Raw genomic sequence first — 12,685 nt, 5'->3', positions numbered from 1 at the left:
TGACACTGCATTTTCACTTGGCGCTGCCAGCTGGTGGTGACGTGCCAACACTTCTACCTACAGCTATGCAGTTAAAGAACCACATGCAGCCCCCAAAACCTGATTTAAAAACATTTTGCTGAAGACAAAAATCCTCTCAGAAGTCAGGAATTCAATAGTTTAGGTCTGTCTATGCAAACATGTGTCATCTTCCTTGAGCCCATGCATTACTTTGGCTATCTGAGCAGGTAGTGCTCTTCTCCTGAGACTTAGGAGACATCAAGAGGACACTGCTCACTTAGTGAGCCACTTACACGCCTCATTTAACTCCTTTCCTGCACTTCATTTTGATGACAGAAATGTGCATGTTTTAATTGGCTTTTCAATGTTCATCACCACAGTATTCCAGAGATCTCAGAGATTTTCAAGGTAAACTTGAGGTACTGTTATTAACCACATCTTGAAAACAACACACCAGAAAGATTAATATTAAAGATTGGAACTCCAGTCTCTAGTAGCCAAGGTTTACCCCCAGTTTCATTCCATTTATTCAAACAGCAGCCTCCATTTTTGTGCAGAGTGCAGGGAAGAATTCAGTATTTCTTCCTGTCCTGTCCCAGTAGCCTACAGACAACTAGTAAAGAAGTATGAAAATTTTTGGGCTAAATAAGTTAAACACTACTTTACAGGAACTCAGTAGCAGAAGTAGAGAAAGAATATAGTTCTCCACTCTTGCTTTTATCTGCCTTAATCAAAAGATTATATTTTATCTCCTGTTCCTTCCTACTGTTGCAGCATAGATGGCAGAATTAGAACAGATAGCCCCATCATTTCATGACTTTATAGTCCTTTTTTCAAGGACCTACTCTTTCCCAAGGCCGAGCTGGAAACACAAAGGCTAAATGGCAGCCTCCCAGAGACAGGAGTCAGAGCACGAAGAAAATGTCTTTTCATCACATCACTCTGCAAAGCTGATAAATTAAAAATAAAACTAACAGGAACCCCAGTAGATAGGAGGCCTGCAGCCTGCTTCACACTTCAGAACAAAGGAATGCTCCATTGCCTTTGCCACTGCCATGCTTGTAACACTATCATGCTAATTAGCATCAAGATGATTAGTAATGACAACAACAAACCCCAGTGGCAGCCCCACCGTGGAATCCCTGAAAATCCAGCCAGGCTTTTTTGAGCAACGGTTGAGAATCACTGGAGCAAGTTAAAGCTCATAATCCTTTCTGCAGTTTTCAGGATCCCAGAGACTTCACAGGGGCCACAGATCTTTGCCATTCCCAAAGGCTAAGAATGGCTTACTTTGTGTATTTTTGTCTTTGGGCCTGTCTGATGCAGTGGTGATTGTTCATGGCACTGGAAGAATTTCTTCCCAATGGCAGCAGTATTCTGCTGGATTTGTAAAATATTTCCAGCAGTACCCCAGTGCGCACTGTGAGCTGAATTAAATAACCACAAAGGCAGAATCATTCCTTTCCTGCTCAGAGCTGTCGCCGCACAAGAACCCCATCAGTGTGCCACTTACTCTAATCCTGTGGACGAGGGGAGCGAAGAGGAACACAAACAGCTCTACTGTGGCCATGGAATTCTGGAAGAACTTCCTCCTGTTATTCTCCTCCTCATCAGTCACAGCACTGGGCCGGGGATGTCCTGGTGATCCTTGGTTTTCAGCCTGGTGGATAAAGGCACTACTGCTCCCTCCCCAGCTGGAGCCTCTGTCTCCTCCAAATCGGTCATTGCTGCAGTCCTGAGGAGCCTCCAGCAGCATCCAGTGAAGAGTGTGAAGCAGCTTTGTTTCAGCTACTCCAAGCTTATCCTGGTGTCCTGTGTGGAAAAACCCATCACATTATCTCACAGGGTTTCCATTTATGATAGTGCTCAGAGTTGCACTGGAGGCTGGACATCCAACTCCCAGATAAGCATTTGAAAACTAAAACTCTACCATGAAAAGCACCAGCATTCTGTCTCATTTTATTTTAAACCTCTTCAATCAGAAGCCTCCATTTATTTCCCAGCACTTGAAGTTCAGTCTCTGCAATGTCAGCTGCAGGGCATGGACAGCAGCATGGACACAGAGTGGTCCCAAAAGAAACTAACTCAACAGTCTTGTCTGTTCGACTGTGTCGAATAAGACAAAATGCCAGTGAGCACTGCAAGGTGCTGAAGCTGTGTCATGTTAATGCTCCCTACTGGCATGTTCCAGGAAGCAAATTCCTGCTGAAATCACTCCTGAAATCAGTACAAAAGTAAGTCAAGTAAGCTAGATTTGGATCTGCCTCTCTGATTGACTATCTGCTGAGAGTCACATGCATTGGTCCAAATAAAAAGAAAAATAGGAGGAAAAACCCCCCAAAACAGAAGATATTAAAAGTACCTGCTACAACTGACCACTGCAGCATGCCTTGAAAGAAATGCATATTCCTTCAAGGAATCTATGCCTGCTGGGTGCTAAAATAAATTCTAATATTGCTGGGAAATAACTAGCAAAATGTTATTGAATACTCTGACTCTTTAGCTCATCAGACCACTAACTTCACTGGGGAAGATTTCACAGGTTACCCTCCCACAAAAGAGAAAGGCAATCATCAAGAAAGGCAATCCCCAGGAGAAACTAATTAGGATTCTAAGGATTTGGAATTTGTTGGCACCCTGAACAGCAATCTGTCACGTTTTCACTGATAGCTTCAATAATGGAAAACAAGCTCACACGAGCACTGACCTAGCTTATTCCTGTTGGAGAGCAGTGTTGCAGTGCAGTGCAGCACATGAGGGAGAGCAGCTTGGACAAGCTCCCAGCGAGAAATGCTCTGGATGGCTTCAGAGAGAGCTGGAGAAAGGCCATGCAGCTTGTTTTCCACTAAAACTCTTTCAAAAGACTAAAAGTAAGAACAAGGAAAAAAAAAAAAAGAGATTATGTCTATTTCTTCACATTCCTTCCAGTACATAAACATCCTCTTTTAAAATCTCTAATTGTGTAACTGGAGCAAATTTTACATTTGTCCTGAAAAATACAGACTATAACTAAAGCTCCCCAGACATATGGACATACAGACTAAGAAATGAATGGACCACACAATATATTTTCTGCAATATACAGATGATACTTTCTTCAGTTCTGTTATATTAGTCAGTGCTGACATCAAGCCAGACTTGCAGCTGTGCTGGGTAAGGCCAGTAATCCTGTTAGAAGTCACAGGAGCTAGGAAAGCCTGTATTTGTGGAGCTGAGTGCTGGATATTCTTTAACACACATGCTTTTTCAGTTTACTGTAACATAAAGGGCAAACCACTAAAGGTATATGGGCCTTAAGAAATATTTTCACACCCTGTCACAAAAAATAATCAGTGTACAAAATTTTTTTGGTCCAGTTATGATGTAATGGTTTTGTGAACACTTACAGAGCTGATAGCTGCAGCAAGTTCATTATTTCCACCTCAATCAACACAAAATAAGGCTATCTACCACTGAAATCCCTAAGGAAGCTCCTTATTGTTAGCTGCTCCAACTGTTTCAATAAACTGTTGCTGTGATCAGATACAAAGATCCCATTATAGGTCACAAGTGCAGTTATATTCCTTCACTGAAGTACCTACAGCAAAGATAATGACAACGCACATCCTTTCCATAAACCAGCTTAACCTCACGGCTACCTCTTTGCTATCTCACCAATTTCATCAAGCTCTGAGCAAACTGTTGCCCAAAAGATGCTTCAAAGACTCACTCCAGATTCATAAAGCTTTTCCTGCAACACTAGTAATTCCAATTTTTTTCTCAATTTTTTTTTTTTTTTAATTGAGGGGGTGGTAATAAGAATGAACTTGGTTACAAAGAAGAAGAGCAAAACAAGCATGTCAAAACATGCTCTCCTGAATGAGCAACCACTCCCAAGCATGGCACGCTAACCTGTGGCAACAGGCACCCTCCTGCCCGTGCCAGCAGCTGGGCACATTTGTTCTGTCAGTTTTTGTGGCCCTGTTTGCTGGTGTGGGCAGACATGAGCTCTTCTACCAAGAGGCTGGGTGTCCTGGTGCAAGCACAGTGCCACACCATTGTATTTTTACAGTACCCAGTCCTGCTCAGAGGCACAGAAACACACATCTATCCATTAGAGAGGACTAGGACTATGCCAACAGACTGGACCCTGAAATACTGACAATAACCATCAGAGCTGCCAACAAACAGTGTGCAGAAGGTCACACTGCCCACCTACTTGAAACACCAGGCTGCAGTCACAAAATGTAATACACTTTCCTTGTGGACCAAAAATGGTTGAAATTGGAGGGCATTTGCTGTAACACATGGAAAAAAACACCGGCTTCCTGAGGATTAGTCAAAAATAATGTGCCATGGGTGGTGTTATCAGCCACAAGTGTTTCTTAGCACCAGGAACAGACAGCCTGTCTACCAGAGAAGGAATGCTTCAACTCACCCTTACAGTGATCTGCTAGGGGCCACAGCATGTGAAAGGAAAAGTCCCCTGCCATTCAACCCTATCAGCTCAGGAATGGGGGCAAAATGAAGGGATACTGATGCTCTGAAAGCCCAGACAGGACAGGGAGAAAAGCACCCACTGTAAGGCCTGATTCTGTATAAAGACAACAGAGGTTTAGAGTAAATATCCCAGTAAATGGATTATTACATAACAAAACGGGGGAGCAAAGCATCCCTAGAAGAAGAACAAGAGGTGCATATTTACAAATACCACAAAACTTGAAAGAGCCAGTGAAAAACACAAGGTTTTACTTATCTTTTAAATCAAAAGAGGACAGGGACCACTCCTTAGTCATTGCTCCAGCCAAACACTCCTATTTCCACTCATCCCTTACCTCTGGGGCTCACTGAATCTTTCACTCAACCAAGCCAAAAGGAAGGTCAGTGCAGAGGTAAGCAGTTCCTACCTGTGCTGGTGAGCTGGACTAGCTCCCTGAAAGGCCTGCCAAGCACCAGTGCTGACCTTACTGAATTGAATGATCTCACCTCCAGCACAGAAGCCAAACCATAAGCTCACAGTCTTCCAGAGTTGACAAAGCTGTTCAGTTTGTAGGGCAAGGGGAGAAAAAAACCACATCACTGGGAACACCAACCCTATTCTGAAGCGTGACAGAAGACACCTTGTTGCTCCCCTGGCTTTCTATTCAAAGTCTCATTCCTGGGTACTTCAACGGCATCAGGTACAAAGTTCCCCAGCAATTGCCTTCTGCAAGCTCTGACCCACTGTCAGTATGCTTCAGAAACTCAAGATACAGCTAAGGAGCTGGCAATTCTATCTTTAGATTAGGCTTGTATTTATCACAAGATTTTGGGCTGCTGAGCCCTCGTGAAGATTTCCTTATGTGGTTAACCATCAGATTCTTCTGTTCTTTCTAGGCCTGAGCAGAAAGTGAAATATTTCTGTACTACAATGAAAGATTAGCTTCTGGAATAGCTTATCTGATCAGAAGCATCTGAGACAGAAGTACCATATGTTGCCAGGAAAAATGCAAACACAAAATGCTGTAAGGAAACCACTGAATGCCCAGCAGGAACATGCAGTTCTGCAGAACTGCAGGACAAGGACAAGGCTTCCTGTGGAATTTGCCTGGAGTTCTCCACAAATGTGCAGCTTTTGTCTTTACCAGACACTCAAGGTCCTGTGTTGCTCCTGAGCCTCCTTTTCAATGTGCTGTGGGTCTTCTCTTCCAGGACCTGCTATAGGGGCAGAAGACCTAATTTTCACCCTGCATGAACTAAGCAACTGCTGCCACAGCTGTGAGGAGCTCCATGCTCAAATAAGAAGGCTGAATGAGAATGTCTAAAGCTCCCTGTGAGTGAGTCAGAAGACAGATACTGTCATGCTCTGGGTATGTCTAGAGCCACAGCCTCAGGGCTCAGGGCTGCAGCTTGGCTAAGAAAACAACTACCTACTAATAGCAGGCTCGTTCAAGCCTGCAACACCCCCCACACCAAAGGCAGATAAAGAACATCTGCCAAGGGGATAGTGAGGGAAGCTGGTGCCTTGGCTGGAGAAACAGTCCCTTTCAGCAGGGCTCTGTGTGTGTGTTCAGCTCCCTCAGGACCACTTACACAAGCATTTTTCCTTTTAGCCTCGTGGTGACAGCTGTTTTCACAGGGAACGGTGGCCAGCCTTGTCTGGCTGCTTTCCCACTGCTGCTGTTCTCCTTTTACCTTCATGTCCACCAAGAACCAAAGGTGCTGCCAAATACCTTGTGACCAGGATCAGCCTGTGGGTCACTGTCTGCTCTGTCCTGTACCTCTTGTCTAGGCATCTTCAGACTATCTGTTCCCATTTCAGCAGCATTCTGGCTGGCCTTTGTCATGTTTTCCTAAACAGATTTGCTTGAATTTCCCCTGGTCTAGGCCCAGGGAAGCTGTACCTGCAGCGAATTGCATAAGGCAGGAAGAGGGCAGCCAGGGGTTGACAGAGGCTGTCCAGAGGTTCCCTGGGGAAGCTCAGCACCTCCTGTTACATCCTCTCAGGAGTGCCAGGGAGTATCCCTACAGGATTGTAGGATCCCAGTGCAGGCACAGAAGGACCATGGCAGAAACACAGAGAAATGGTTAGTGCTTCTTGAACTCGACTTGTGTCCTTGGAGGGGACCTTAATGCCCTGTCCTTCCAAAGCTCAGCCTGCATCATGGAGGAAAGCTGAGACCACTGCTAAGTCACTTCAGACTGACTGGAAAGAGCTTGAAGCACAGGCAGAAAGTACTGTCAGTCTGGGGAAGGTCCACTGAGCAAGGAAGAGTTCCTGGAAAGATCCAGGAACCTGGGAGTTCATGGCACAAGGGATGGTAAGGCTCCATTGTTTAATAAACATAGCAAAAGTATAAACATTCACAAGTAGTGAAACACAGATGCCAAACACTTTACTCACAGAAATTCAGTTTTCTGCAACCATGTCCATTGGCTGGATAAAATAAAGGTGGCCTCCTTCTGAACTTTGCTCTATCACTTTACTTAAATTATCTATAATATCAAAATACATAATTACATTTCCAAAAACAGGGAAAAAAAAAACAGAAAAGAAGGAAACTTTTTTCTGGAGGATCCTGCAAATTCACATTTGAGTTTTTCCACGGCCAGTGCAAACCAGAGCAGAAGAATTCAAGCCTCAGCCTACAGGCATGCAATTCAGACTAGAGAATTACCAAAGGATAGATCATGGAACAGGTGCACAGGATTTTTAGGCACACTAGTCAATACAGGGGTGTTGGATAGCGAGCGGGAGGTTTCAAAAGGTAAGTCAAGTACCTATCAAGTTCCAGAAAGCCTGTCCCACCCATGCATGCAGCACTCTGCTGCCCCACTGGATAATACAGAATGTGTTTGTGTGGGCACACCTGTAGGCAGAGGAAATGCATGAAGCAGAAGGCAGCAAATGTGTCAGTTCAACCTATAACCCACAAATTCCTCAAAACTCAGTTCCACCTTTGAAAATTTTCTACCACAACTTAATGTTTATGTTAAGAACTGGAGAAGAATCAAGTTCTTCACCCAAGAAGTGGAAATTTATTAGATCTTAATGAAATGCCTGCTGACAGAGCTCCCTTTCTCTTGGCTGAAGCATGTGATTTATTTTTAGGGGTTTTTTGGGTGTAGCTTGTTTTTTTACACTTAATAAATTCCAGTATGTGCCCACAGAAGAAAGGTGCTTTGGAATTATCCTCGGGGACCTGATGGCAACAGCACAGCAGGAAGAAAAGGAAGTTACAGGCAGAGAGGTACATCACAGGGAGCTCTGCCCCTCTACCCAATAATAACAGGTACGAGCCCACAGAAGAAGCCACAGCCCCAGGTTAGAGGTGCTCCAAGGCATGGCTCCTGGTAAAGGATGTAAAATAACAAGCTCCATTTTCCAGATACTGTCAGTGGGCATTAAAACCAGTCATCACTGCTGCATATGCTAGAATTGAACAGTTTACTCACCAACACACTAAGCCAGCACTCCTCTATCTGGTATCTAGCAAAAACTCTGAAAAATTTATGGATTTCTTCGAAGAAAATGACTCAGCAACAGATAAAGCTTCTCCAGCATAATGCCTTGTGAGAAGGAAGTCAGAAAATTGCTGCAGAGCAACCTAAGAACTTTAAACTATTAAGATACTTGTCCAGACCAAATTTTTCCACTCTGTCAAGTTTGGCTGCAACCGACTAATGTACTTTAAGTAATCCAAAGACCAGCAAGCATTCAAGGAATTCTGAAGTTCTCTAGATACCCATCTTTTTGAACTTGCTTCATGTCTTCCCTTTTTCCTCCTTTTTGGCAGTAACTTGAGGCTTTATTTGAAGTATATTTAGAAATGAGAATTATTTTTATCTGCATAACAGCATCTTCTCAATAATTCTGATAAGACCTGCTTCCTTTAATTTCCAGTAGAAGCGTTTCCCACGTTGCACAATTGTAAAAGTACTGTTCAAAGCCTGTTAATATTGTTTAGATTTTCCATACTATAAGCTTGAAACACCTCTGGCAATCACAAACTGAAATTACATCAGTCTCATGCAAAAAAGCATATCCACACAAGATGAACTGCAAGGTTAGGTCATGGCACAGTTTGTCTATGTCATTATTTCATACTACAGCTTTACTAATTAAATGTTTCTTACTAATAGCCAAATAATTTTTTTTTTTGTTTTCTCTAAAGATGGACATAATATGCAGATTCTCTGAATGGGAACAATATCAAATTCTTCATGTGATAAAAGTACAAAATAAAGCTGAATGGAATAAACCCAGTTCTGGTGCAAGCTGAGAAGCTTGCTGACCAGCCACTGTGGTCAGATTGATCTGCATGAAAAGTTAGTTACTAACAAGTGTTGAAAAAGAAACACATGTACATACCACACAGGAAGCTTCATATTGTTTCCCCAGTTTAGGTCTTAAAAATGCACTGAAAGAAAGGAGAAGCAGCATTAGAGACCCAGTATTTTTCTCAGTTATTTTTAGCATTCTTCTCATGTCAGAACATCATCAAAAAGCTGAGAAACACATTGTAAAGGAAGACATAAGCCAAAACTATGTTCAGATACCTGTTGATGATGTCTGACAAATGCTGTTATCTTTTCCAGAAGAAAAAGTGCCCCCTCTCCCCACCCAATATGTCAAGAGGTATTTAATTCAGCCCACACATTCCCAGGGATAAAAATCTTCCATCAGACAATTTTCAGCCATTTTACCTCAGTGAAAGATTTTCAACATATTCTGTATAAAATTTGTTAAATACTATTGAACTTTGCCTTGCCTCTATTTTAAGCCAGAGATCAACTTGCCAGCTCCGTATGAAATATTTTTTCTGCACAGCTGCTGGTGTGGAAGGCTCACGGTGAAGTGCAGGCCTGTATGCAGTATGTACAGAACACTCATCCTCTACCATTCTCCTCCAGGATGAGATCAAAATAAATATTAAAAAATAATCAGGTCACCTTATTGCAGGGTTTTTTTTACTTTATTTTGAAGGACACTGGCTGTGGCATAAGGGGATTTTGTGTCTGAGGCCTTAAGTTAGAGCCACAACCTTCAAATCTTCCAACCTCCCCCACTGCCCCCACAATGTTTTCAATTTAGAATCCTGCTAGGACAGGAGGCTGACAGGACTCAGAAGGAGCATAAAGCACCAGCCACACATTCGCCTAGCCCCTCACACATCTCCAATCCCTCACTCTCCAGCCCGGTGCAATGAGGGGAGACTTGGACAAATCTGTTTGCATGCTGGCGTCTCACAGCGCAGATTACACTTCCAGGAGGGCTGCAAATACAGAGAGAAGCACAGCTGCAGGTCTGCTGCAGCACTGATGGATGCTGCCTCTGCTACAAGGGCTCCGTGAGTTCCCTTAAAAGATGGGGGATGGAGGGGATGGGGAGCACGGGACAGGGAGGAAGGGAAAGGTGCATAGAGGAGCAGACATGGATGGTTTAAAGTCAAAGCAAGAAGCTGCCTGGGACTGCCACTAGGTTAAGCTGCCTTGAGACCTCCTCCCACATCCTATACACACTAATTGCTCCATACGGAGTAAAAAAAAAACCAACAGGGTGTTCTGTTTGGTGTTTTGTTTTTTTTTTTCTCCCCACGGCTTCACACTGCAGCTGCAGCAATAATTGCATCGTCCCCGCCACTGGGCAGCAGCCGGCCCGCACCCCCCTCCACACTCTCACTGCCCTGTTGCAGCCGCATCCCAAGCGCCCGGCTCTCACCTGGTCTGCCTCCACAGGAAGGTCTGGATGGGCAGAGGGATGCCACGGCCACTCTCCTGCTCCTGGCCCTCGGAGCTCTTCCTTTTCACCATGACGCCGCTGGCAGCTGCTGCAGCCTCAGCAGACGCACCAGCCGGGATCTCCCATGGCCGCCGCCGGCTCCCCGCAACTCTTCACCCTCTCCCCTCCATCGCCCGCAGCCCGCCCCCTCCCTCGGCCCCGCTGGTGCAAGATGGCTGCAGGAGGCAGGGAGGAAATTCGGGGGGAAGCGAAGATGTCCGCGTCCTTCAGCTTCCTCCGTGCCTTCAGCACCTCCCTCTGTGGCCAGCTCCCCGTGCCCGGAGCGGGCGGTGCCGGGGGAGGCGCCGCCCGCCAAACTTCCCGCACCGCGCCCGCAGCAACAGGGCTGCGCCGCCGCAAAGTTGGGGAGCCCCGCAGCATCCCTGAGCCCGCCGGGTCGGGAGAGCGACTCCTTCCCTCTACCCCCCCCTTCCTATACCCTCCCCCTCCTTCCCAAATGGGCAGAGAAGGGAAGCAAGTCACAAACCCTTCCTGAAAGTGCAGACTGGTGATTGCGGGAAATGGGTTTGTAGAGAATTCTCAAAGCCTGACAGAAGGGTCACACGGTGTGCACCTGTATGCAAACTTTGAGGTAAGAAATGCTGACTTAGAAATGCCATGGAATAGGACAGACATTTTCGAGAGAGAAGCGGAACTAGAAATAAGTTTCCAAGGGTGGCCTTGCAAATAAGACTAGATACTTTGGAGAAATAGAACTGTGAAAGACGCATCGTATTATGACCCACGAGAGGTAATTTTAGATGATTTAAGGCATTTACAGCATGGCATAGCTCCAGCTGATAGGCCAAGAAATTTTTATAATGCATGGTAATTAGGAAATAGTTGCCTTCTAATTGTGATGGCGTGAATTACAACATCTGTATTGTCTCACCCTTCACATGAGACTGAAAATAGAATGAAAGTTTTGAAACACCTCTCAGTTGCCCCATCTCTGGGTCAGAGAAGGGCCGAATCCAACAGGTGGTGGGAGCAGAGGAACTTTGGGTAGTTATTCCACAGATTTTTCTTACACAGAAGAGCTGAGGCAGAGGTGGAGAGGATGGGAAGTGCCAAAGCAGATTTACTGGTGCTTCCAATCAGACACCAGACTGATTTGACTAATACAAGCACTTGTTTGAGTCAGGTTTGCTGGAAATATTTCTCAGGCACTGTTAAATTAGCTCTCCTTCTCTACCTAAGAATATAGATGATAGTATACTGCAACAAATAATTAATATTTATTTAAACATTAATATAATAAAATGCAAGACCAATGCAAATTCATCCCAAACAATTTTCACCAAAAAAAAAAGTGACATTCTGTTGCTTATATGAAGACTCTTTAGAGGAAACAAATAACTGCATATGAAGATGCAGACCTCAAATCCAGACAGGCCATGACCAGCACTAAACCCAGGAGGTGGCAAAGGTACTTTAAGTTTTGTTCTCACCTTGTTTTGGAGACAATGCCCACCACCACAAAGGGCACACAAAGCTGAAGCAATCTGTATCTCTGTGAGTAAAATGAATTGCATGTGTAAGAGAAGAAGAAATTTTGCCATCTGGAAGATTTTATTTCTCTCTATACTGAATTTCCGCTGGCAGCAGAAGCTTTCAGGTTTGCAGTCAGGATTTGACCACACCTAAATACTAACACTACTGTGGATGCTACAAAAGCAAAGTCCTGCAAATTAATCCCCTGCCCTCCTGCACAGTGGGAGTAGGGAGGAAACAAGTAGATTCTTCAGAGAGGCCATTGCAGTAGGACAACAGCAAAGTGTCCTGAAAATTCACCTGTGCTCTGTTCTCTAGCCTACACTGGCATCTTGGGCTGGCACAGAAACACAGGTTGGTCTGCCTGCAAAAAGATCAAGACTACTGCAAAAAGTCAAAGCAGGTGAGGGAAAAGTGGAGAAAGCTCTGCATTACTCCAACAACTCCTAGCCCATGCCAGCTGCCCATGACACTGAACCAGCCATTTCCTCTCTTACTGCAGGCAGGAGGAGTCTGACATGCTTCCAGATCACAGGATTCTGCTTGATCACTCTTTATTCATCCGGTAGTTATGTTTACAATCCAGCACAGCAGGATTTAGTCTTGATCCAGGAACAGTCAAGGCAGGCAGCATAGCACAGAGTGGCAACGTGGAATAGAACCTGAGCACGAAGCTCCCACCTTATACAGGAGTTCTCAGAGCAGGGAACTACTCAAACCTCACTGCCTTGCACTTGTTTCCATGGTTATGCTCTCCAAGTTCCCACTCTCAATCAATCCCTGCTGTACACACTCCTAAAAATTCACATCTTATTTATCTGAACTCTCTGTGCAGAATCCATGCTCTCAAGAGTATGTCAAGCCATCCTGTTGTGCAGCAGCCTTTCCAAGAGCAAAGCTGCAAACAGCTCCTAAATACAGATTCGAGAGCGGGGAAAAAAACATTTGCCC

The 12,685-nt window shown here is 44.7% G+C and overlaps 1 protein-coding gene across 11 annotated transcripts in view; it reads right to left on the bottom strand.

Moving 5' to 3' along the window:
• Positions 1 to 10,600, bottom strand: part of UNC80 (unc-80 homolog, NALCN channel complex subunit) — a 135,008-nt gene extending 124,408 nt beyond the window's left edge. For all 11 annotated transcript variants that reach the window (XM_038143434.1, XM_038143438.1, XM_038143435.1 and 8 more), the window contains exons 1-4: positions 10,181 to 10,600; positions 8,831 to 8,879; positions 2,708 to 2,864; positions 1,514 to 1,812 (exon numbers count right to left, since the gene is read on the bottom strand). In XM_038143434.1, the coding sequence (XP_037999362.1) occupies positions 1,514 to 1,812; positions 2,708 to 2,864; positions 8,831 to 8,879; positions 10,181 to 10,272 (597 nt within the window). In that variant the 5' untranslated portion in view covers positions 10,273 to 10,600. The remainder of the gene's footprint in view (positions 1 to 1,513; positions 1,813 to 2,707; positions 2,865 to 8,830; positions 8,880 to 10,180) is intronic.
• Positions 10,601 to 12,685: the final 2,085 nt, after the last annotated feature.

Source organism: Motacilla alba, chromosome 7, assembly GCF_015832195.1.
Source record: "Motacilla alba alba isolate MOTALB_02 chromosome 7, Motacilla_alba_V1.0_pri, whole genome shotgun sequence".
Classification (NCBI taxonomy): domain Eukaryota; kingdom Metazoa; phylum Chordata; class Aves; order Passeriformes; family Motacillidae; genus Motacilla; species Motacilla alba.
This window is presented reverse-complemented; position numbering and strand designations above follow the sequence as displayed.